Genomic DNA, 22,285 nt, shown 5'->3' with positions numbered 1-22,285 from the left:
TGGGTGGCTCAGTTGGTTAAGCCTCCGACTCTTGGTTCAGCTCAGGTGATAATCTCACGTTTACCGAGTTTGAGCCCCTCATCGGGCTCCCTGCTGACAGTGCGGAGTCTGTTTGGGATCCTCTCCCTCTCTCTCGCTGCCCCTCCCCCCACTTGCTCTCTCTTTCTCTCTCTCAAAAATAAATAAATAAATTTAAAACAATGAGAAATAAATAAATAAAATATTAGGAGATATTTTTTGAAGTGGAAAGATCAGCGAGAAAGTTCTTTGGAGTCACGTGTGGCTAAACATCTTTCTTAAGATGTGTACCAAGCCAGTGTCTACTTTCAATGATTTTTTTCTTTTTTAAATAAAAAGCACTTAAAACTCACTGGTCTATTATTAGGAGTGTCTTTCATAATGTAGGTGTTTGTACAGGACCAGATTAAACAATCAGGACCCCAGGGCACTTTGAAGTTGAGGTTCTTTATGTTATCAGTCAGGACTAATAATAAATAAACAAAATTCTAATTAAAATAAATCATTCATCACACTGTGCTGCTTTATAACTGGATATAAATTCTAATATAATAGCCCTGTGACCTGGAGTGTAGGCACCTTAATTTCTGGCTTAATCTGACTCTAGAGTATTGTTTATTTATTCAGGATTTTATGTCTAAATTTCTGCTGTATCTCTTCTATGGCAAGATCTAAATGATGTGAACACAGGCAGTTAAACTGAATTTGGTGGGAGAAAGTCTATTTGGTGTGAAAGGCACACGTGTCTTTCATCAACAAGTGGCAACCAATGACCCCTCCTTGCGAGGTCTTTCTGCCACTGACCCCGATCTCTTATCCATGTCCAGTGATGAGTCTAGAACTCAGTGCTGCTCAAAAACTAGTGGCCAAATTGTTCACCTGATCAGTGAGCCAGCGCAACTCATTTTGAACAAATCTATCTTATGATGAAAGAGTGATTTACTGGATGCCCAAGAAGCAGACGTGTCCCCTAGACAAAGCCAGGCAAAAACTTCCCAGACTCTTCCCACAGCGTCTCCAGTACTTGGATGGTGCTACCTCTTTACTCTGTCTAGCCTCTTATCCCAGAGCGTTTCGCTGACCTTTTCTCCCTCGTGAATTTCTAGAGCTTTCCTCTGACTCCCCTTAGTTTAACTAGCCCTTTTTCTGCAACGCGATGTTATCATCACAAAATGAGCCGGTAATTCTCATGACGGAAATCAGGATTCTTTTTTTTCCTATGGAGCTTGGGAGAAGTTTGGCCCCGCTGAATGATTTTGGAACACTTGTTCTTGTGTGTTCTTTACCTAATTAGTGTCTAGTGCTCTTGGTAAGAAGGACCCCTCACTGCACATTTAAATCACCTTGGTAAGGAAGTGCTACCTTGTATTGTGCCATTGCAGCAACTGCCTGAGTCTGACATTTTTATACCAAACTTTATAGCGGTCTCAGTGTTCTTCCTTTTTTTTATTTCATATTCATATATAACATTTTATTGTTGCAGGGATGTTCTGTTGTGGGCAGGATTATGTGAATATGTCAGATACCATATGCTGCTCAGCTTCCAGTGGAGAGTCTAAAGCACATGTTAAAAAGAATGACCTGGTGCCAGTAAAATGCTGTGAGACTGAACTTATTCCAAAGAGCCAGAAATGCTGTAATGGAGTTGGATATAATCCTTTGAAATATGTTTGCTCTGACAAGATTTCAACTGGAATGATGATGAAGGTAATTGATAGAAAACCTCTCAGAGGTGCTGATTTGACAATGGAAAGAGAAATACATTGTTCATAACTATTTTTCTAAAATAGGAATATAAAAACTCCTGTGTGCATTATTCATTTTCACATTACATCCATATTAATACCAAATGAGTTCACTGTGATTGATGTTATTGCAATGAATTCTAAAGGAATTAATAATGATTAGCTGTTCTCAGGAAGCTTTACCCAGCACTTCAGATTAGTGCAGGACTGAAAGCCTGTGTGCCAAAAGAGCCAGAATATGTCGTCTGGGACCTATGCGGTGCCATTTTATGCCCATGGGTGCTGGGATGGAAAGGGAGAGAAATTCTGGCTTCTTCCCTCTGGGTCCCCAACCCAAATCCAACACTTTCCTTTGATAGAGACCTTAGATCCAGCAAATTCACTTGTGCTTATATCCTATTCCTTGAGACGGTTGAAGATTAACAAATGCCTGCCACTCTAAAAGCGGATAGACCTATGAGTGTATCATTTGTTTGTATGTTGACATGCTTCATGGACAGACGTGTCACGTTTTGTTAAAATTAAATTTGAAAGGACTCCAGAAACCTAACATTTTAAGAAAAGGATTATGGGACATTAAAAACCAAACATGCTACTAAGTTCTGTAGTCATTTTGCCTTAGGAGATGCCTGCAAATAGGTGTTTGGGTCATTCATGCCAACTGACGCAACTATACAAACATCATGTGGACACCATAGACTTTAAGATGTAAACTAACCTTTGAAATTGTTAGGGTTCCAGCAAGCACTTTGCAACAATTAATATTAAGATAATTCATAAAGTTGTTAAAAAGAATAAGTACTTCATGAAGTGAAGAATCGTATGAAATACCCATCAAAAATAGTTTTTCATCTACAAAATTGTTTTAGAAATTGGTATGACCATACGCAACTTGAAAGAAATCTATCCAACAGTATGCTCCCAAAGTTCGCATTTATTCCAAGTCAGTGTTTTCAGAAATTTGGACTGGGAAATTTCTCTGAAACACACAGTCTTAAAACTGGTGATGTTGCAGGAGCATGTCTTTAAAATGACTAGTTAAGAAGAATCTGTGTAGAAAAGTCTCCTCAAAAGGGCATTCAGATTTGAAAAATTAAGACAGAAAACCCGTTAGTTTCAGAAATGACACTATTGCTCACAACTATTTGTTTCATTATTATCCACTCACATTTGTTTCCCAGGAATCTCATTTTGGCTTCAGGAAGATATAGTTTCCATTACTCAAGGACAATGTTCAGGATATATACATGATCTTTTAAATTGACTTAAATTGGCTTTATGAAAGCCAGTTAACAGCCATATTGACAATTCACATTTAAATTATTATAATTAAGACATTATTTCTGAATGCTGAATCAAGGAGTGTGTTACAGTTAAGTTCAACGTATGGGTTGCACTTTGTTTCGCGAATATCTCTTTCATGGAGATTTCTATCTCCTGCTCCATTCAGGACTGGACCACTGTGACATTTCTCCCCAGAGAGTCTTCCCTAAGTGTTGATTTGGGGGTTTCTTTTACTTCTCTCCTGTGTCAGTGTCCCAGTGTTCTCAATCTAAGAGTCCCCCTTTCTTGCCTTTTTGCCTTCTTTTGGAGAAAGATCATTCTGGGTATCGGTGCGTGAAAGGTAAAGTTTTTGAGAGCTTGATGTCTGAAATTACCATTTTTCTACCCTCCCTCTAGATTGAAAACTTGGCTAGGTACACAATTCCAGGTTAAAAATTATATCTACTCAGATTTTAAAGTAATTTCTGCACTTTTAAACTTTCATTGCTATTCGGATTCCTGTTTCTTCCTAGGTACCCAGGTTGTTTATCCTATGAAAGTTTTTAGGACATTCTCTTTATTCCATCTTTCTGATATTTCATGATAATGTGCCTCCATGTGGATATTATCATCATCATCATCATCATCATCATCATTCATGGTGATGTACTTTTTGTGGACTTGTTCAGTGTGAAGTCTCATGACCCTCAGTTCTGAGGAATGTTATTTTATTATTTCTTTGATAATTTGCTCCCTTTTTATATCTGTTTTTACAGACTAGTTTGGTGTTAGACTTCCTAAGCCAATCTTTCCATCTTTTCTTCTTGTTTCTTGTTTATTGATTAGTTAACACTTCATCTTTTTCAACATGATCGGATATTGCCTTAACCTCATCTTCCACCCTTTCTATCGATTGATTTTTTAGCTATCATCTTTTTTTTTAATAGCTTTTAAGGGTTCTTTCTTGTTTTCTGACTGTTCCTACTCTTGTTCCATTCTACTCTTGTTCCATTCATGGGGTGTCTTTTTTATTTATTCTGGAAATACTAATTCCATTGTTGTTGCTTTTTTTATCGTTCACCTTATTCCTTGAATTTTCTCATTTGTTTGTTTGGTTCTATTTTAGTTTTCTTCTTTCCCTTCTTTTATTTCTCCTCCCTTTGAATTTTTGTTTTTTTCATATTCTATTCCTAGTCTATTCCTAGTCTATTCTTTCCATTGGAGGCTGAATGGAAAGCTCACTGTGCATAGGCATATATTAGTGGAGAGCACACAGCAGGGGAATTGGGTGGCAGGATGGCTTTTTGTCAGGGAGTCATATTAACAAGAATCTTAGCAAGTACACTTAATTGACTATCCTTAATAATCCATCCTAGATCGTGATAAGATATATGTCTGGCTGACAGCACATAGGGAATCGGTAGGAAAGGAGGCTGGGATTCACACTGTGCAACAAGCAGACTTTTATTTGGCTTGCCCTCTTTGGCTCCTACCTTATACCTTCCAGTGAAGTCTCTCTGTTCCTTTCAATTTCACCAAATCTCTTCGAAGCTTATGCCATTTTGTAACACTTTACCAAGTGCAGCAGAAACAGCACACACCTAATGAGGATGTTCTAGATCGTGACCTCTTCCCCCAGGGCTGGAGTGCAGTAGCCCTGGCTTACTCTGACAGTTGTCCCAGGTCGTAATTTTATCAAATATGTAGCCACGGCATAACCGAGCTCCCCAAATTTCCAAACCCCAGTATGTGTTTATTTGCCACTGCCTATCTAAGCATTAAAGCAACGCCATGTGGTTTAGGGTTTTGTTGTTGCTGTCAAGACGATATCTAACTTCAAAATTCTAATTTATGTTTTAGCTATGACACATAAGACCATGCCAAAATCAAAACAGTGTACTCACGTATGGGATGGGTCAATAGAATAAATTTTAAAACAGTTCTTTCAAATTACAACCCAGTGTGAGTCAGACAGCTCTCCTCCAAGGAGTGTCTCGGGATCTATGTCTTCGCTCTTGTGGGACTTCACACACAACCCTCAGATCACAATGGAAAAGGGAAGAAAGAGGATGATTACGCATGTATGGATCTCAGAAAGGATACAATATACATATTTTCTATACTGTCATCACAGGGGCATTTCTAGTCACGTGGCTTTTCTTACTGAGCTGGACTTACAAATATGGTATTCCCAGGGAGAAAACACAAAATGGATATCACTGAGCACACAGTATTGTCTCTGCATGTATTCATCCCCTTTCTGCTTCCTTGGACTGTCTATGTTCCTTTACTTCCATCGGGTTGGGCTTTCAGAGGAAATGGAGATAAATGCAGGTGTTCAAGTCACTATATTCAAATAGAAATCCTACGATATTTTTCTGAAGCAGCTTTATTTTGACAACATTTGGGAGAATAATTTAACTTATATGAGGTAAGAGAGATGGAATGTGGATACATTTTGATAACCAAAGTTATTTTAAGTACATTATACTACCTATATAAAAGAAAGAGGAAGGGAAGCTTTGCATTATAAAAATACTGCCTTATTTATATCTCTTATCATCTGGGATGATGAAGTATTTCGCTCTCTGACATTAGAACACATTAGCACTCACCAATAACAAGTCCAGGGATTCATCAGAAAAAAGGTTTACGGATGTAAATAATAATAACTATAATGAGAGTTTATGAAATATTTAGGTTTCTAAAAGTTGGACAAGGAATGTTTCTTAGCGGTCCAACTTGCCCCACAGCACAAAAGTGCAGACTCTCAAATATCACGTTCTTTATTTTCTCCAAAGCTCCATCAGGAGAGTGAGAAATAACAATAATAAAATTATGACCCCTGCTATTATTTATAGAGTATCTACTAAGTGTAAGGCATTTACAGGTGTTGTCTCATTTGACTCCCGTAACCAACCTGTATGGTAAATGCAATTTCCATTTTCTCATCACCGAAGAAGCTGAGGCTTTGAGAATACAAGTGACATCCTCAAGGTCACAGAAGCAAGAAGTTGCAAAACTGGATTCTGAATCCACATCTGTGTCATCCAAACCCAAACTGCTCTTTGTAGTGTATGCCCCGCCTTCATTTCTCTTCATGAATCTTGAGACATTTATTTATGAACCAAGTGGAAGAAAATTTCATTTGCAACTTGTTACAACCTCCCCCACGTATGTCCAAATGTAATTTTTAAATATTTTCTCTATCTCCCCACCTCTACCACTTAACCTAGGAAGCCAGAGAGTGCAGGACTCTGTGCCCAGTGTCTCTGGCAGCCACAGCACATTGCGGCAGGTGTGACTTCAACTTTACCAGCCACGTTTGCACCGTGATCCGAGGACCTCACAATTCCACAGGCAAGGAATCAATAGAAGAAATATGCTCATCTCCTGAAGAGACTGTTCACACAGGAAGTGTAAACACATTCTCCTTCACAGGTAACAGGAACCGAGCCACCTGCCCATGGCTAGTGAAAAGCTGGGGAAAATGCAGATTCGTGTCATTCTGATGTCACCCCCCCCCCTCCTTAACGTAAAATCAATTAATTTCATCGAACTATGGGCCAACTAGTCACAAGGTAATTAAAGGCACACTTTGGATCTGTTCAAAGTTAGCAGTTTAAAAAATTGGAAAGTCTAACTTTAAAGAAGAAATAAGCTCTTTTAAAGTAAACCTGTAGAAAATCAAGAACAAGGAAATAACTATGTATCCTTTGATGGTATATCCAATTAATTTCAGTGAGCCCAGTTTTCTTTCTTAAGAGTTTGAATGGAGGCTTACAATAAATGCAATGAATTGAGTGTCGCTGTGTTTGGCAGGCAGAAAAGAGGAAGAAACCTGACTAATGGCCAGTAAGACCAAGCAGCATTATTCCGAGGAGGAGCTTAAAGTATCCTTTCCTCAACTTGGGTCTGGGTCTAGAGACTGTACTCTCCCGCAGCTTGGTGTTGCCCCTACATGGCCATCATCTTGGGAGCAATAACCTTCATGGTTATTGAAAATAATTTTCAGGCTCCATCTTGGCCCTACTGAGTTCCTCCAAATAGTGGTTCTCAGGCATGGCTAAGCTGAGTGAAAAACACTGTCAAGTTTAAGATCATCTCCAAAATAGTTCTGCCCTCTATTAAATTTTTATCATTCGTCCATTTACTTAAGTCCCTCCAGAGTTTGTTTCTGCCTTTTGAAAAATTCAGTGTGTGTGTGTATGTGTGTGTGTGTGTAGCTGTGTGTACGTACATATATATCATCTAGCATCTAGCGTCAAATAGAATGCATTTAGGTGACATAATTCAGGCAAGCTAAGGTTAAATAAACAAGAAAAGTGCTCTGTTCCATCATGAATCATCATTCTTCTTTACTTAACCCATGGTGAGTGATAATGGCAAACCTTGGGATGCAAACAAATAAATAAATAACTCAAGATACTGGGATGAAAGGAGTAGATTAAGGAGGGAAAGCAAGAATAGAGATAAAGTTCCGTGATGTGCTACATGTTTTAAAACCTTACCTTGATTTACCCACAAAGCAATCATGTAAGTAAGATCATTTAATAGATGAGGAAACTGAGGGTCATATCTGTAAAAGTAACTTGCTAAGGGAAGATGTCAGATTTAAACCGTGTCACCTTCAAGAACAGCAAATTTAGCGAGGGCCTGGGGTGGTTCCATCAGGTGAGCATCCGACTCTTGATTTCTGCTAGGTCACTCTGCCAGGGTTGAGGGATCGAGCCCAGCGCTGGGCTCTATGCTGAATATGGAAGCTGCTTAAGATTCTCTCTCTGTCTCCTTCTGCACTTCTCCCCCCATTCACTCTCTCTTTCTCTCTGTCTCGGTCTCTCTCTCTCTCAAATAAACAACAACAACAACAGCAGCAGTAGATTTCAGAGACTCTGCACCGAGTAGGAGCTCCTTGCAGAGTGCCCCAAACCTCCCTCACGCTGTCTCTTCCACTTTAAATGTCCGTCGTCATCATTCTGAGGGTGTAGGTCAAAATCCACGTCCTCTGTGCAGCTCCTCCAACCCAGCGCCTCTCCTCTCAGGCGTCAGCACGACGTCGGCTTCTACCGTGTGTCATATGCATTTGGCCCCTGGTTCCATCTCTCCTACCAGATTGAAACATCTGTCTGAGTAAGACGTCCTTACTTCACTTCACCTCGTCTTTGGATTAACACGCTGTAACCAAACAAAACACATGTATTGGAATGTATTTAATTAGGAAAGTCCTCAAGATAAAAGACAGTTTGTCTAACCCTCCAATTTCCTTCAACTCCCAGTTACAGATTTAAGGACCCTCATTGACAAATTAGTAGGTTTGATCTAAGAGAGTTCCCTACTTTTATCTGCCTTTTGTAATTAAGGTCAAGATTTTGAGGGTCCCTTAAGATGTTTGCAATATCCCTCTCCAGATGACAATAAGTGTTTACACCTACTGATATAATATTGTGAGACCTTTTACCACCCATATTTCAGAATGCTTCACCTACCAATAAATACTATACATTAAATGTGAAAAATAACAAAAGTTTCTTTTCCATGAAGAAAATGAAGCACTTAAGTAATGCTAAAATAAGCACCATTGACTGAGACCAACTTGGACTAAGAACTCAACCTTTCTTAGAAATTTACAATCAAAGTGAAACAACACCAGGGCTCACCAAAATTTATTCATGCATGCGATCATTTCACTTATCAAAAACTATGTATTAAATTTGTACTAACAACCAGTCACTACCCTGAGACCAACAGCTATGAAAACAAATAAATAAGAATTCCCATCAGGAATTTGCAGCCTCTGTGAATGGACAGAGAACAGATATGTAAGTACTGTAATGTGAGAGGCGATGTCCGTCTAAGAGCTATGACACAGTAAGCAGAGAGCATTGCAAGGACACCTAACGCAGACAGAAGAGGTTGGGAAGACTTCATGAAGGATGTGATGCCTGAGCTGAGAACTAAGACAAGTAGAAACATCAGGTGAAAGGAAGGTAAGGCAGGCACAGAGGGCAACAGGAAGTGAAAGGAACCCCAGGAGGTGTGAAAAACAAGAACCTTGATACGAATGTAGCACAGTGTAGGAGAGAAAAAATAATGGAGATAAGGCCATCAGTCAGATGATGAAGGCCTTTATTGCCACACTCGGCAGGTTGTCTTTATGCAAGAATGAGTGGAAATTAAAGCTTTTTAGGCAATGGAAGGTCACAACCATGTGTATGCATTTTTGAAGAATTACTTGTCCACTGAAGAAATGATTGAAAACAAATATGTATGGGACATTAAAGCAATTAAAAAGTAAGGATTGAACAAACATAATCCCCACAAAAGCAAAACCCTCTGTTATTTGAAGACTAGCCCCATATAACAAAACAATTTTGAGATAAAAAGAGGGTTTTTTTATTCTTAAAAAAAAAAAGAGTTGGGTTTGGGACACCTGTATGGCTCAGTTAAGCATCCGACTACAGCTCACGGTTGGTGAGTTCAAGCCCCACGTCGGGTTCTGTGCTGACAGCGCAAAGCCTGCTTGGGATTGTCTCTCTCTGCCCCTCTCCTGCTCATGCTCTCTCTCTCTCTCAAAAATAAATAAACATTAAAAAAATAAAACATTGGAGGGATGCCTGGGTGGTGTAGTCACCAAGTCATGATCTTGCAGTTTGTGTGTTTGAGCCCCCCATCGGGCATAGCCTGCTTTGGATCTTTTGTCCCCCTCTCTCTCTGTCCCTCACCCACTCACACTCTCTCTCTCAAAGATAAATAAAACATTAAAAAACATTTTTTAAAGAGTTGGAAATTCTGGCAAAGAAAAAAAATAACTCAGAAATTAGAGAGATTATTGAGGGAAGGCAAAATTTCAACAATGATTCCTTACACGTAAAGAAAACAAAGAATTCTTTCATGGGCTAGGAGCATCTTTGAAAGACTGGGCCTCACAGGAAAACAAAGAAATGAGGATAAGTGATGAGCGAGTACAAAGGAGAAGAACGAAATGCCATAGAGGAAAGAATAAGAAACACAGCATGGGGAGCTGCCACAACTGAAATTGGAAATGACGATGTGGGCCTGAAGGGTATGGAATAACAGTTACTAGCAATGAACAGTTTAATCTGCTACAGCGAATTGATCCAAAAATATAGTGACCGTCTGTGGGCCGGTGAATGGTGTGGGCAGCTCTGCCCCACTAGGTCATTCAGGGACCCTGATTCCCTCCAGTTTATGACTCATGATGTTTCCGGTGCTGTCGTCATTCACATGGTGCCGCTTGGGTTGCCGCAACATCCTGTGTCCAGCCCATCAAAAGGGGATGAGAATGTCAATGGAAGGCAAGTGATTTCCTCTTAGAAAGTGACGTGCAAGATGCTCCTATCATGTCCATGCTTCCTCCATTGTTGAGATCTGAGTCACATGACTACCCCCAAGCTGCAAAGAAAACAGGAAAAATTAGACTCTAGCCAAGAAGCCTCTGACCAGGACAGAAGGCATATATGGGAACCCACTAGTGGTCATCACAGAGAATATGTGGCAGACGCCCTCTGACCAGAGAAAATAAAGACAGAAGATAATCCCTTCTATTTTATAGCAATTTATTTTACGATGTTCTGTCACATAACTTCTTGCATTTTATCTTCATACTAATTCTATAGAGTAGGCAGATCAGGGTTTATAGTAAGTAAATGCATATAAGGAAAATGTGGTCAAAAACCCCACATGGATAGATTGAGACTCAACCCCACATCCAGTGGAGATACAGCAGGTGCCCAGACAGCCGAAGGGGAGGACTTACTCTTCTGATTTTCCATCTGAGAAAAGTCATCTAGAAACCGCCATACAAAAACAAATACATACAAACGTATTCGAATTCACAAAATTAAATAAGTGGAAAACATTTAACCAATTAAATTTTCCATTTTTTAAAAAAATAAATTTGTAACATTTGTGCTTCTGAAGTTATTAAAGCTTAAAACGGAACGGAGACTTTTGAGACACCATTGGATCACATGGATGGTTATCTAATAAAATTCTTGCCAGTGCAAAACACTCAGTAGTCTGGTTTTATTCTTTTCTTTTTTTTTTAAAGTTTATTTATTATTGAGAGACAGAGAGACACAGAGTGTGAGCAGGGGAGGGGGCAGAGAGAGGGGGAGACACAGAATCCAAAGCAGGCTCCAGGCTCAGAGCTGTCAGCAGAGAGCCCAACGCAGGGCTCGAGCTCACAAACTGTGAGATCATGACCTGAGCCGAAGTCGGTAGCCTATAACCAACTGAACTACCCTGGCGCCCCAGGTTTTCTTCTTTTAATTAGACTTGTTGTTTTTGGTTTGGGTTTCCGTTCTGGTTTGGTGAAAGAGGGAAGTAAGTATGTAGTGGACTGTGCATTCATTTATATCCACTGGCCCTGATAAGCTAAGTTTCAAGTCCCGTATCTCATAATAACTACATTATATAATAATTTAATGTAATATGAACAATGTAATAATTGGTAAAATTTATCATACTAAAATTATGAAAGTATGTTGGTGAAACTGCCTCATATAGAAATAAAGTATATACAAACCTGTGAAGCATTAACATCCAATGTACATTAGTCTAGTGCTTTTATTCATTTATTTTATCATTTACTTTTTTTAAAAATTTTTTAATGTTTATTTTTGAGAGAGAGACAGTGCGAGCTGGGGAGGGGCAGAGAAGGAGGGAGACACAGAATCCGAAGCAGGCTCCAGGCTCTAAGCTATTAGTACAGAGCCCAATGTGGGGCTCAGACTCACAAATAGGGAGATCATGACCTGAGCCAAAGTCAGATGCTTAACCGGCTGAGCCACCTAAGCACCCCTGTCTAGTGCTTTTAGATTTCAGTCATTCCTTTCATGTATCCATATTATCCATATTTGCTTGCTCAGGAAAGGTGAATTCTATTCTGTGCAATTCCATATCTCTGCATCTAATACACACAGAAAATGTTTTTTTCTGATTTAGAAAATTAAGATTACTATTAGAGTTTTATTCACACACAACAGGATTAAAGCATTAATTTTTAAGTGTTTACAAGTTTTGATATTCATTTTCAATAGGATGGTAAGACAGCAAAAATGTTTTAAAAGTCTCAGTGTTCAATTTCTCCCTTTCCAGATGTGAACCTGGAGCCTTACATGATGTATGAGTATAGAATTTCTGCATGGAATAGCTATGGGCGAGGATTCAGCAAAGCTATTAGAGCCAGGACCAAAGAAGATGTGCCTGAAGGAGTGAGTCCCCCTACGTGGACCAAAATGGATAATCTCGAAGATGTAATCGTCTTAAATTGGAAGAAACCTATACAACCAAATGGTATTAAGCCATTTTTAAAATTGAAATAACATAATCCAGTAACTTCATAAGGAAATTGAAATGAGTGTAATCTACATTTAATAGGCATGCATCTCACCATTAGAAATTATTTGCTGGTAAAAGGAACTGTAGGTATGTGCCTACTGATCTTCCTTTTTGTAAAATAGGACCTGCAAATTTTTAGTCCCCCAATTTCTTCTTGAGTCCTAGAATACATCTGAGCTCTTTCAAACAAACAAAGACTGTTAAAGGAAAGCAAAATAGTTTTAATATTGAAGGTAATTCTGCTTGGTAGTAGGGGGAAATAAACATATATGTCTCTTTAATTGTCTGTGTCTAGAGTCCCTCTTTTGTCATTGCTCGAACACAGCAAAAACAATAGCAAATTAAAAGTAAATAATGCTATAATATCCCATTTCCTTAGAATTCCAAGACATGTTAAGTTGTTTGCAAATAGTTAAAAGGACATGATACTCAAATCTGGGCATTTCTCTGCCTCTTTTAGGTCCTATTATTTACTACATTCTTCTCCGAAATGGAATTGAATGCTTTCAAGGAACATCACTGAGCTTCTCTGATACGAAGGGAATTCGGCCATTTCAGGAATATTCATACCAGCTGAAAGCATGCACGGTTGCTGGCTGTGCCGTCAGCAGCAAGGTAAGGGCAGGTACCTAAACTCCAGACAGAAGTAGCCAGGATGAAGACTATCTGGATATCCAGGTCGTGAATGATTTTTCCAATGGCAGAAAACAATATCCCCACCGATGCAGTGTTAAGTAGGGTGCCATCTCAACCGACTACTAATCCTCATGCCTGAAAGGAGAGATCACTGAAATTTATCAAATTTATGCAAATATAAATGTTTCATTAATTAAAAAAGAAAAGAAAACTTGAACCAGTGTTACCCTTTTTTATCACATTTTTCCCCTGCCAACTATTTTTAGATGATCTTCCATAAATTCATAATAATTATCAAATCATTCTTCAGTTTAAAAAGGTTTCTATTTAACCATCACTTCAACAAGGATGACCTGCTCTTGAAGAACAGAGAAAGGGGCAAAAGAGCCTGGAATAGAAAATAATCTGATACCAAAACTCTTGCTACAACCTGGCAAGAAATGATGAGGACCCGAATTCATGCAACAGGGGTCAGAATGGAGAACGTCAAGAAGATACAACAGATGTTGGGGAACAAAATCTACAGGGCTTGGTGTCAACAATACGCAGGGGAATAAGAGGAAAGGATCATGGATATATTTGAGATCTCTAGCTTGAGCAAATTATAGATCACGGTGCCATTCTGCTAGCAAATAAAAAAAGTTAAAGGAAAATCTGAACGTAGAGAGTAAGATTCAAATTTTAAAAGCTTTTAAAAATGTACTTAAAAGAGGGAGCAGGTAGCAGAATGGTGGAAGGAATTATTATTTGGCACCTCAAGTGAAAATCCAGTCAGAAGCTGGATTACAAAGTGATTGAATCTTCTAGAAAGATCTTTCTAGATCTAGAAAGATCTAGAAAGCAAGGAGTTTGAAAAGAGTCATTAAGGAGAACAGAGAGAGAGAGACAAAAACAAGAACACAGGCAATGAACACTGGGAGTGCTCCTGAGAGCAAGAGCCCACAGATGAGACTGGAAAGAAACAGTCAAACAATTTAGGAGGAAAATAAAGAGACAGTCATTTCACAGAAGCCAACCTAGTCAGAGTAAACTCAGGAGAAACAAACACACAGCGGCTCTGATTCCTTTCACGCCGTTACAACTTTAGAAGAGCATCATCTTTGCACACTGTTCCGGAACCATCCAAGTAAAACATTCAGTCAGATGGATCAGCCGCAGTGCATATGCGCAGCTTTTTATTCAACAGACCTCCAGAAACATCTCTGAGCGTGCCACAATTTAGACAGATGGCAGCTGATTGGCCCAATCAAAAGTTATGGTCCGAACGTTCCTGGAACAATTCTGTGCTCTTTTTACGTAGGTGCAGCTCCTGTCTACCAGATGCCAGAACAATTGGTTAAAAAGTGAAAGCAGAGTTAATTCTGTGAAAAAAGAAATGCAGCTAACTTTTGTTCAAAATTATATTTTGATAATGCTGAATGCATGACTGGTGGATTGATCCTTTTTTCCTTGTCTACTCAGTTCTTTTTCTAGAACACTGACACGGGCACTGTTAAGTCATCCTGGGTTATCACAGGAAGAATACCAAAAAAAAAAAAAAAAAAAAAAAAAAAAACACCAACCTGCCCATTTATACTGTTCAAAGCATATTATATGCAAGCAAGTTCAGATGTGGGTTTTGCTTCATATTTACTGGTGCTTAAAATGTACAAAATCAGGCTGTTAAAATGCAAAGACACTGATGAGCCATATGGAAGAGAGTTATCAAGAGTTCTCTAGTAAGACAGTCTGCCAGCCAGATTTTCCTTGCTTAAACTGAGGGCTGTGCTCTGTCATCAAAATTGTTGTTGAACCTGTTGTGATAAATGGTAGTCTGAGACTTAGGGAATGTATTCAAGGTCAGATTTCATTGTTTAAATAGGATGGGAGGAAAGCATAAAAAAGGGGGGACTGTTTCTCCAAGCCCCTGCTAATGATATGCCAGGCCAGACAACAACATTTTAAAACAAAAGTGACATTCTCATTGATCAGGATACCTAGCATACTATTACCGTAAATTGCTGTTGAACTCTTATGTTTTCAGGTAGTTGCAGCTACTACCCAAGGAAGCCCACAGAGTGTCCAGCCACCGAGAGTCACGGCGCCCAGTTCGGAGTCTCTGCATTTGAGCTGGAGTGTCCCCGAGAAGCCAAATGGCGTCATTAAAGAGTACCAGCTCAGGCAGGTTGGGAAAGGTCTCATCTACAGTGGCACCGCTGACAGGAGGCAGCATACGGTCACAGGTGAAAAAAAAAAAAAAAAAAAAAAAAAGGAAAACCTACCGGAAGAGTCTGTCATTGTGGTTAGGGGGGCAAAGCATCCCAGGGGTGTGCATTTGATATATGAGGTCACTTCGAAAGGACGTGTTCTCCTGACATATGGTCAGGTCCCACTTATCCATGCTAATAGAAGAGCCCACACTGGCAGCAATAAGCCACAACAGCAGATAACTTCAGAAATAATTTATATTTGGCTTTGATATGCATTTTGTGTAGGGTTTTTGCATCAGTATTAACTTTTTTTTTTTCTCAGACAAACGGTAAGATGCATTTTCATTCCCCAAGGATATACTCATAGATAATGGGACTGGGATAGCCAAGAATGCACTGGAGAGCAGGGTGAAATCAGCCAGAGGCGAGCGTTTATCTACTGAGTGGGTAACTAATACACAGAATAGTTGACAGGTGACTGTTTGTGACAATTTGTTATTATGAACATTAATTAATAGTAATTGTATTATTTTTATTGCTAGAGCATTTATTATAATTAACTTTCATAATAATATAATGGTACAGTATAATCGTATAATGTCAGATAATTACTAGAAGTCATTATAATAATAATTAACATGTTTTGGTTTGAATGTCACTTCTGAAGAGAAGAGAGGCATCTTCTGACTTCCCCAGTCTAAGGAAGTTTCTCTAATACGCCACCACATCCCCTTGTCTTATTTTCATCATGGACCTCTCACTGCCTGAGAGTGCTTGGTTTTTCTTTGCTGTTTATGTCTCCCCCCACTGGGATGTAAGCTCCAGAATTGCAGAGGTCTTCTCTACCTAGTTCAATGTGGTACTTCTGGCACCTAGAACAGTCCTTGACCTGGTTCACAGATGCCAAACAAATGTTCATAGATGCCAAACAAGTGAATTTCACACGAGCCACTTGGCAGGCACTACAGACCTATGGGGGAAAGAGAGGCATTACTCCCATCTTACAGAAAAAGATACTTTGAGAGATTAAGTAATTTAGTTCGTTCTTTGGATCTACCGAATCATGGCAAACAGTCGTGTAAATTGAGATTCTGAGACCATAGGCAAGAGGTTACAAACTTACTCCGCACCACCCCCCTCGTCAGAAGCTTCCCTCCAAGGCCTCCCGAGTGAATGTTCTTCTTTCTTTGGACCCCCTACCTTGCAGGGAGCATGGATACTAGAGATAATGAAACTCATAAAGAAGCACAGAAAGGTCTGGAAGAGTGTGGCTGAGTTTTCCTCAGAGAAGGAACCAGTTATACTATGTAGGTGGAAAAATCAATTCATCGTGATTTGCTCTTAATTCTACAATTCCCTGACACACAAGCAGGCATTCATTGACAGATGTTTTCGATGACTTGACCACTGTTTTCCAGAAGTTCCATAAGCCTGCAGAAGGTGCTTAATAAATATTTGCAGACGCACACATTGCATTCCTTATCTGAAGGTCCTGAGCTGGATCAATGATAATGCAGATGGAAAAAGCCCTCATCAATTCAGATTATTAAATTTATTTCTTATATCTCATTTCACTGAAAGTGAGATTGATCACCAGTAGTTGAAATACTGTTGTTTTACAAAACACAACTTTACATTTATATTGTGCTTTATAATTTTAAAGAACCATTTCCATTTGGACACATTTGATTCTCATCACATCCCTGTAAGTGGGGGATGTTTTTAATATCCACACTTAAAAGATGAGGAAGGAAAGTGACATACTCAGGGTGCCCAAGGCATTCCCTGCCTCCATCTATAAGGAAATCAGAGTACTGTTTCATTCTTTGAAAAAAAACAAACAAACTGTTGCCCACTTGCTGTGTTGGAGGTAGTACAGTAAGTGCTCTAAACTAAGATTGCTGCTCTCAGGAAGCCCCCAGTAATAGGGGACACTGAAAAGTTAAGAACTAATTGCAAATACACCACAAAGGATTCAACAGCAAAACTCTAAAGAATGCTGCCGGGGGAAATCAAAACAATGACTTGGAGTGGAAAATGAAGTGTCAGTTACAGAGTGTGGAAAGCCATTTAGACTTTGTATCAGTAAAGGTTTCACAAAAAAACTGGGATACAGTGTTACAGAATGTTTTTCTCCCAGTATCTGTCCACTGAGCCAGCATGGGCTTTGAACTGTGAGCTGTTGTGGTTTGCATTTTTTTAAAACCAGCATTGACTTGACTTGCTGACAGACTAAACCCTAACGCGATGTTCAAACCAACAGGATTGATAGACTCATCAATTACAAGATACTTGGAAAGATTTTTCTTTAAAACACCCTCTCTCCCCCCAGTTCTTCCTTTCATTGTCATTTTTAATGAATATTTTCGTCCCAGAGAGGATTTCATACACGTAACTTGATGCAGAAGTTCTCTTTTATTAGGATAAATATTTTAAAGTTTTTCTATATGATTTTGCTTTCTATAAGATCATAAAATGAAAAGAAGACTTTGGAATTCATTCGGTTTGTCCCTCTGTACCGTTTAAATAGATTTAGAGAGTACTCCACTCAGGCAATACAGCCCTACAGAGAAATATGTCTTTGTTGAATGAAGAAGAAAACTCTCGTTCAGCAAAACCTGACCAAGTACAGAGCCTCCCATATGCGGTTCCTATGGGACGGCAATGGTGCTAGGCGTTAGGTAATCTAAAACCTGAGATGTATGTTAGCGTTCACATGTCTTATCTGCCAGGAAAAAATCAGTTCTGTAGCTCACTGACCGACCAAACTCACTATGGATGTATTTTATGATATGAATGACTGTTTTATTGAGTTCGTGGAATGAACTAAAATAATCAAATTTATTTTACATCGCATCCCAAATGTTTGATCGAAGAGCTGCCTGTACCCGCTGGGATAAATGTTTTGACTTTCTCATCATTTCCAAAACGTTGGCATTTTCTAAGTAACCGTCAAACGCTAATGAAGCTGTACCCGGAGTCATTCTGGAGCCTGAAATCTAGGTCCTTAGAAATGACAGAAGGGAAAGCAGGCACCTTGCCTCAGCCCCATTGTCTCCATGCTTATTTTTAATTACCTCAAAGCTTTAGAAACATGATCCCGTAAATGCTTTGTGGGAATAGTGGCGAAGGCACTCATCATGTGAAATCCATAAATTGCTTATAATCCTCTCAAGATGTTAAAAAAAGCATTAAGTAATTGAAGACAGGAAGTCCTCAGTTAATTATTTAGAGGTGTTATCAATGCTTTAAGTAAACTGAAGCATTTTCTGCTATCTCACTGAGCTGAATACCATGGGGACGAAGGAGGAACAGCCATCATCTTCTCATATTCGCTAATGCAAACAGCACATGGCAGCTTGTCAATAAAAGACCTTTCCATATCATTTATTACTAAACAGGTCCACCATCCTGCACAGAACAATCAGGATGTCAGTTATGGGCATTGTTTCTCTTCAGGTTACCACGGCTTTATGGATGGTCCTCCTAGTGTGGGCACTGGGGCAGAAGAGATGGAGAAAGGATTAACCAAATAATTAGGGCCACTGAGAACAAAATGAATTAATCATGTCCTCTTTCGCAGCAGATTTGATAAGGGCTTATGTGTCTCTTAACTCAGGGAGAAGTGTTTTCAAAATAATCTATTAAAAGTTGCTTATCATTGCATTTTACTTAAAAAGGGAAGACCCACCAGCGTTAAGTTAGCAAGGACAGAACAATCTGCCTTTCTTTTGCATCTTCCGAGAAGCTCATGAAAACCTGTGCTAAAATAGCATGTTCCCTAACAATGCAGGTTGTAGCCCACGTGCACTACTCTAGTGTAGTGAAACAGATATCCTACCCATCATTTCTGGGGGGAAAAAAAAGGAGAACATACTTTGAGCATCAATATCACAAAATGTGGAAATTCTTTATAAGGGGATTTTACATTTAGATAACTCTGCTATGTACTTGCATAGTATCCAACACTTGGTTCTCAGGACATTTATTAGACTTTATCACAATATCCTTTTTCTTGTCTTTTTTTTTAATTTTTTTTTTCAACATTTATTTATTTTTGGGACAGAGAGAGACAGAGCATGAACGGGGGAGGGGCAGAGAGAGAGGGAGACACAGAATCGGAAGCAGGCTCCAGGCTCTGAGCCATCAGCCCAGAGCCCGACGCGGGGCTCGAACTCACGGACCGCGAGATCGTGACCTGGCTGAAGTCGGACGCTTAACCGACTGCGCCACCCAGGCGCCCCTCCTTTTTCTTGTCTTTATTCCTGAGCTAGTAGGTGAAGCTTTTTAAAGACAGAGACAGTAGCCTCCTGTTTTCCCTTGTATCACTTATACTGTGATAGGCATCTATCGTAGCACTTAACATATTAAGTATCCAAAAGTATTTGTTGAGTGAGTAGATATTAGATAGGAAACTAGTGTCTGAATGTTTTTATTCCATTTTGATTGAGTACAAAAATCAGACTGTCAAATACATCTAGGTCTCAGGCAAGAATGGCTACATCATTTTCAGGGCCCAGGGCAAAAGGGCAACATAGGGTCCTTTGTTCAAAAATCATTAAGATACAACTCAACATTCAAAAAAACAAATAATGCAATTCGAAAGTGGGCAGAAGACATAAACAGACATTTCTCTAAAGGAAACATACAGATGGCCAAAGACACATGAAAAACTGCTCAACATCATTCATCATGAGGGAAATGCAAATCAAAACTACAATGAGATATCACCTCACACCTATCAGAGGGGCTAAAATAAACAACACAACAAACAAGTGTTGGCAAGGATGTGGAGAAAAAGGAACCTTCATGCACTGTTGGTGGGAATGCAAACTGGTGCATTCCTGTGGAAAACAATGTGGAGTTTCCCCAAAAAACTAAAAACAGAACTAGCCTACAATCTGGTAATCACACTATGGGGTATTTGTCCAAAACATGCAAAAACATGACTTTAAAGGGATACATGCACCCCTGTGTTTACTGCAGTTTTATTTATAATAGCCAAATTGTAGAAGCAGCCTAAGTATCCATCAGTAGATGAATGGCTAAAAAAAATTTTGATATATATATATATATATATATATATATATATGTAAAATTTGATTTTATATATGTGCACACACACTGGAATATATACAGCCATAAAAAATGAAATATTTCCATTTGCAACAACATGGATGGAACTAAAGAATATGATGCTAAGTGAAATAAGTCAGTCAGAGAAAGACAAATGCCATATAATTTCACTCATATGTGCAATCTAAGAAACAAGACAAATGAACAAAGAGGAAAAAAAGAGAGACAAACTAAGAAACAGATCCTTGGTTATAGAAAAGAAACTGGTGGTTGCCAGAGGGGGGATTGGGGGCGCTGGGTGAGACTGGTGAAGGGATTAAGAGTACACTCACCACAATGAGCACTGGGTAATGTACAGAAATGCTGAATCACTGTATTGTCCACCTGAAACTAATATAACACTGTATGTGAACTATACCTGAATTAAAAGTAAAAACTTAATAAATTTTTTTGAAAAGAATATAGTTTTCAAAAAAGAATCATAAAAATTTTTTAAAACCAGAGCATGGAATCAAGCCTCAGTCCCACCTAGAACCGCCTGGAATCTTGGGTACTCTACAGGTCACACACCCATGAAGCCAGCCTTGATCTCTGGCAATCTGGATTGATTGGCAGCATGTTTCTTGAACCGAAACAGGAAGCAAACTCAGGCAGTGATCGTATCCCTGGAACAGCTCCGGGAGCTTCTCTTCCATGGTTCTATGCATTGCTTTACACTGCGTGGGCCCCAGCTACCAAGCATCCGACCTACAAAAATAGATACAACAATTCATTTTGTTTTCATTTTTCCAACTCTGAGGAGAACTTTGTGCCTGGATATTTGCAAAATGAAAAATCAATACTTGCAGAACATCAACCACTTTTGTATACTTTTAAAAATCATTCTTATAAATAGAAGATTACAGCCAAAGAATTACGGTCCACAGCTGCCTGGACATTAATATTTAAAGAAAAAGAATCTTTCCCCTGAAATCCCAGATACTTTTAGGTTCTTTGCCTGTGCAATCTTTGTTTCTGTTTTGTTCCAAGAGTTCTAAATAACTCCTGCTCTCTCTGCAATATATGTTCTTGTCGAGTATTTGAGCAGCATCAGACTTAGCTGCCTCCTGATGCCTCACTTTGTTTCCAGAGAAGACTCGGACTGAAAATGTAGAGTAAAAGTAGCTTTTGTCTAGTATAGCACCAGACTCCAGAGAAGAAAACTATTTATTAAAACAGCATTACAAAAAGCAAAAGCAAGGGTTTTTTTCTTGGACTATCTTAGTAATTGTTTTAATGTTGATCTGTATTTGGAAAGAGAGTCTGCCAAGAAGTAACTTACCTGGGAAGTGCTTCTTGGGATGAATCTGACTGCTATGATATCGGGGAGGGGGGACTAAACTATGGCCTGAAATTTCACACACAAAACAATTGAATCAAGAAACACTTAAGCTTGGAGCAAGCAGTCAGAAGCAAAAGTCGTGAGGTTATCTCATAGGCATTTGCCGTGCAAGGGTCCCTTTGTTTTGATGTGTTTTTTTAAATTTTTTTTTCAACGTTTTTTATTTATTTTTGGAACAGAGAGAGACAGAGCATGAATGGGGGAGGGGCAGAGAGAGAGAGAGGGAGACACAGAATCGGAAACAGGCTCCAGGCTCCGAGCCATCAGCCCGGAGCCCGACGCGGGGCTCGAACTCACGGACCGCGAGATCGTGACCTGGCTGAAGTCGGACGCTTAACCGACTGCGCCACCCAGGCGCCCCTGTTTTGATGTTTTGATGCCCTGTTCATGAGCCGTCAATTGAACTTGTACTTTGAAGCATTGATACAGGAAGCATTCCTTTCCAATGGCTCACAAATGGGCAAGAAACGGGCTTGACTAACTGGGATGCGTGGCTCCTGAGACGGTGGTGGGTGGTACTGTCACGAAAAGGGGACTCTAGCATGTGAGCTCCTAACACATTTTTTAATCAAATTTTGTAACACACTCATAATGTAAATGCGTGTTAGAAGTCT

At 39.3% G+C, this 22,285-nt stretch overlaps 1 protein-coding gene across 1 annotated transcript in view; it reads left to right on the top strand.

The window, feature by feature from the left end:
• USH2A (usherin) overlaps nt 1–22,285 on the top strand; it is a 735,906-nt gene that overhangs the window by 567,104 nt on the left and 146,517 nt on the right. Inside the window, exons 50-54 of the mRNA XM_047839579.1 lie at nt 1,502–1,725; nt 6,263–6,467; nt 12,147–12,344; nt 12,850–13,004; nt 15,049–15,247. Coding sequence (XP_047695535.1) covers nt 1,502–1,725; nt 6,263–6,467; nt 12,147–12,344; nt 12,850–13,004; nt 15,049–15,247 — 981 coding nt within the window. The remainder of the gene's footprint in view (nt 1–1,501; nt 1,726–6,262; nt 6,468–12,146; nt 12,345–12,849; nt 13,005–15,048; nt 15,248–22,285) is intronic.

Source organism: Prionailurus viverrinus, chromosome F1 (assembly GCF_022837055.1).
Source record: "Prionailurus viverrinus isolate Anna chromosome F1, UM_Priviv_1.0, whole genome shotgun sequence".
Classification (NCBI taxonomy): domain Eukaryota; kingdom Metazoa; phylum Chordata; class Mammalia; order Carnivora; family Felidae; genus Prionailurus; species Prionailurus viverrinus.
This window is presented reverse-complemented; position numbering and strand designations above follow the sequence as displayed.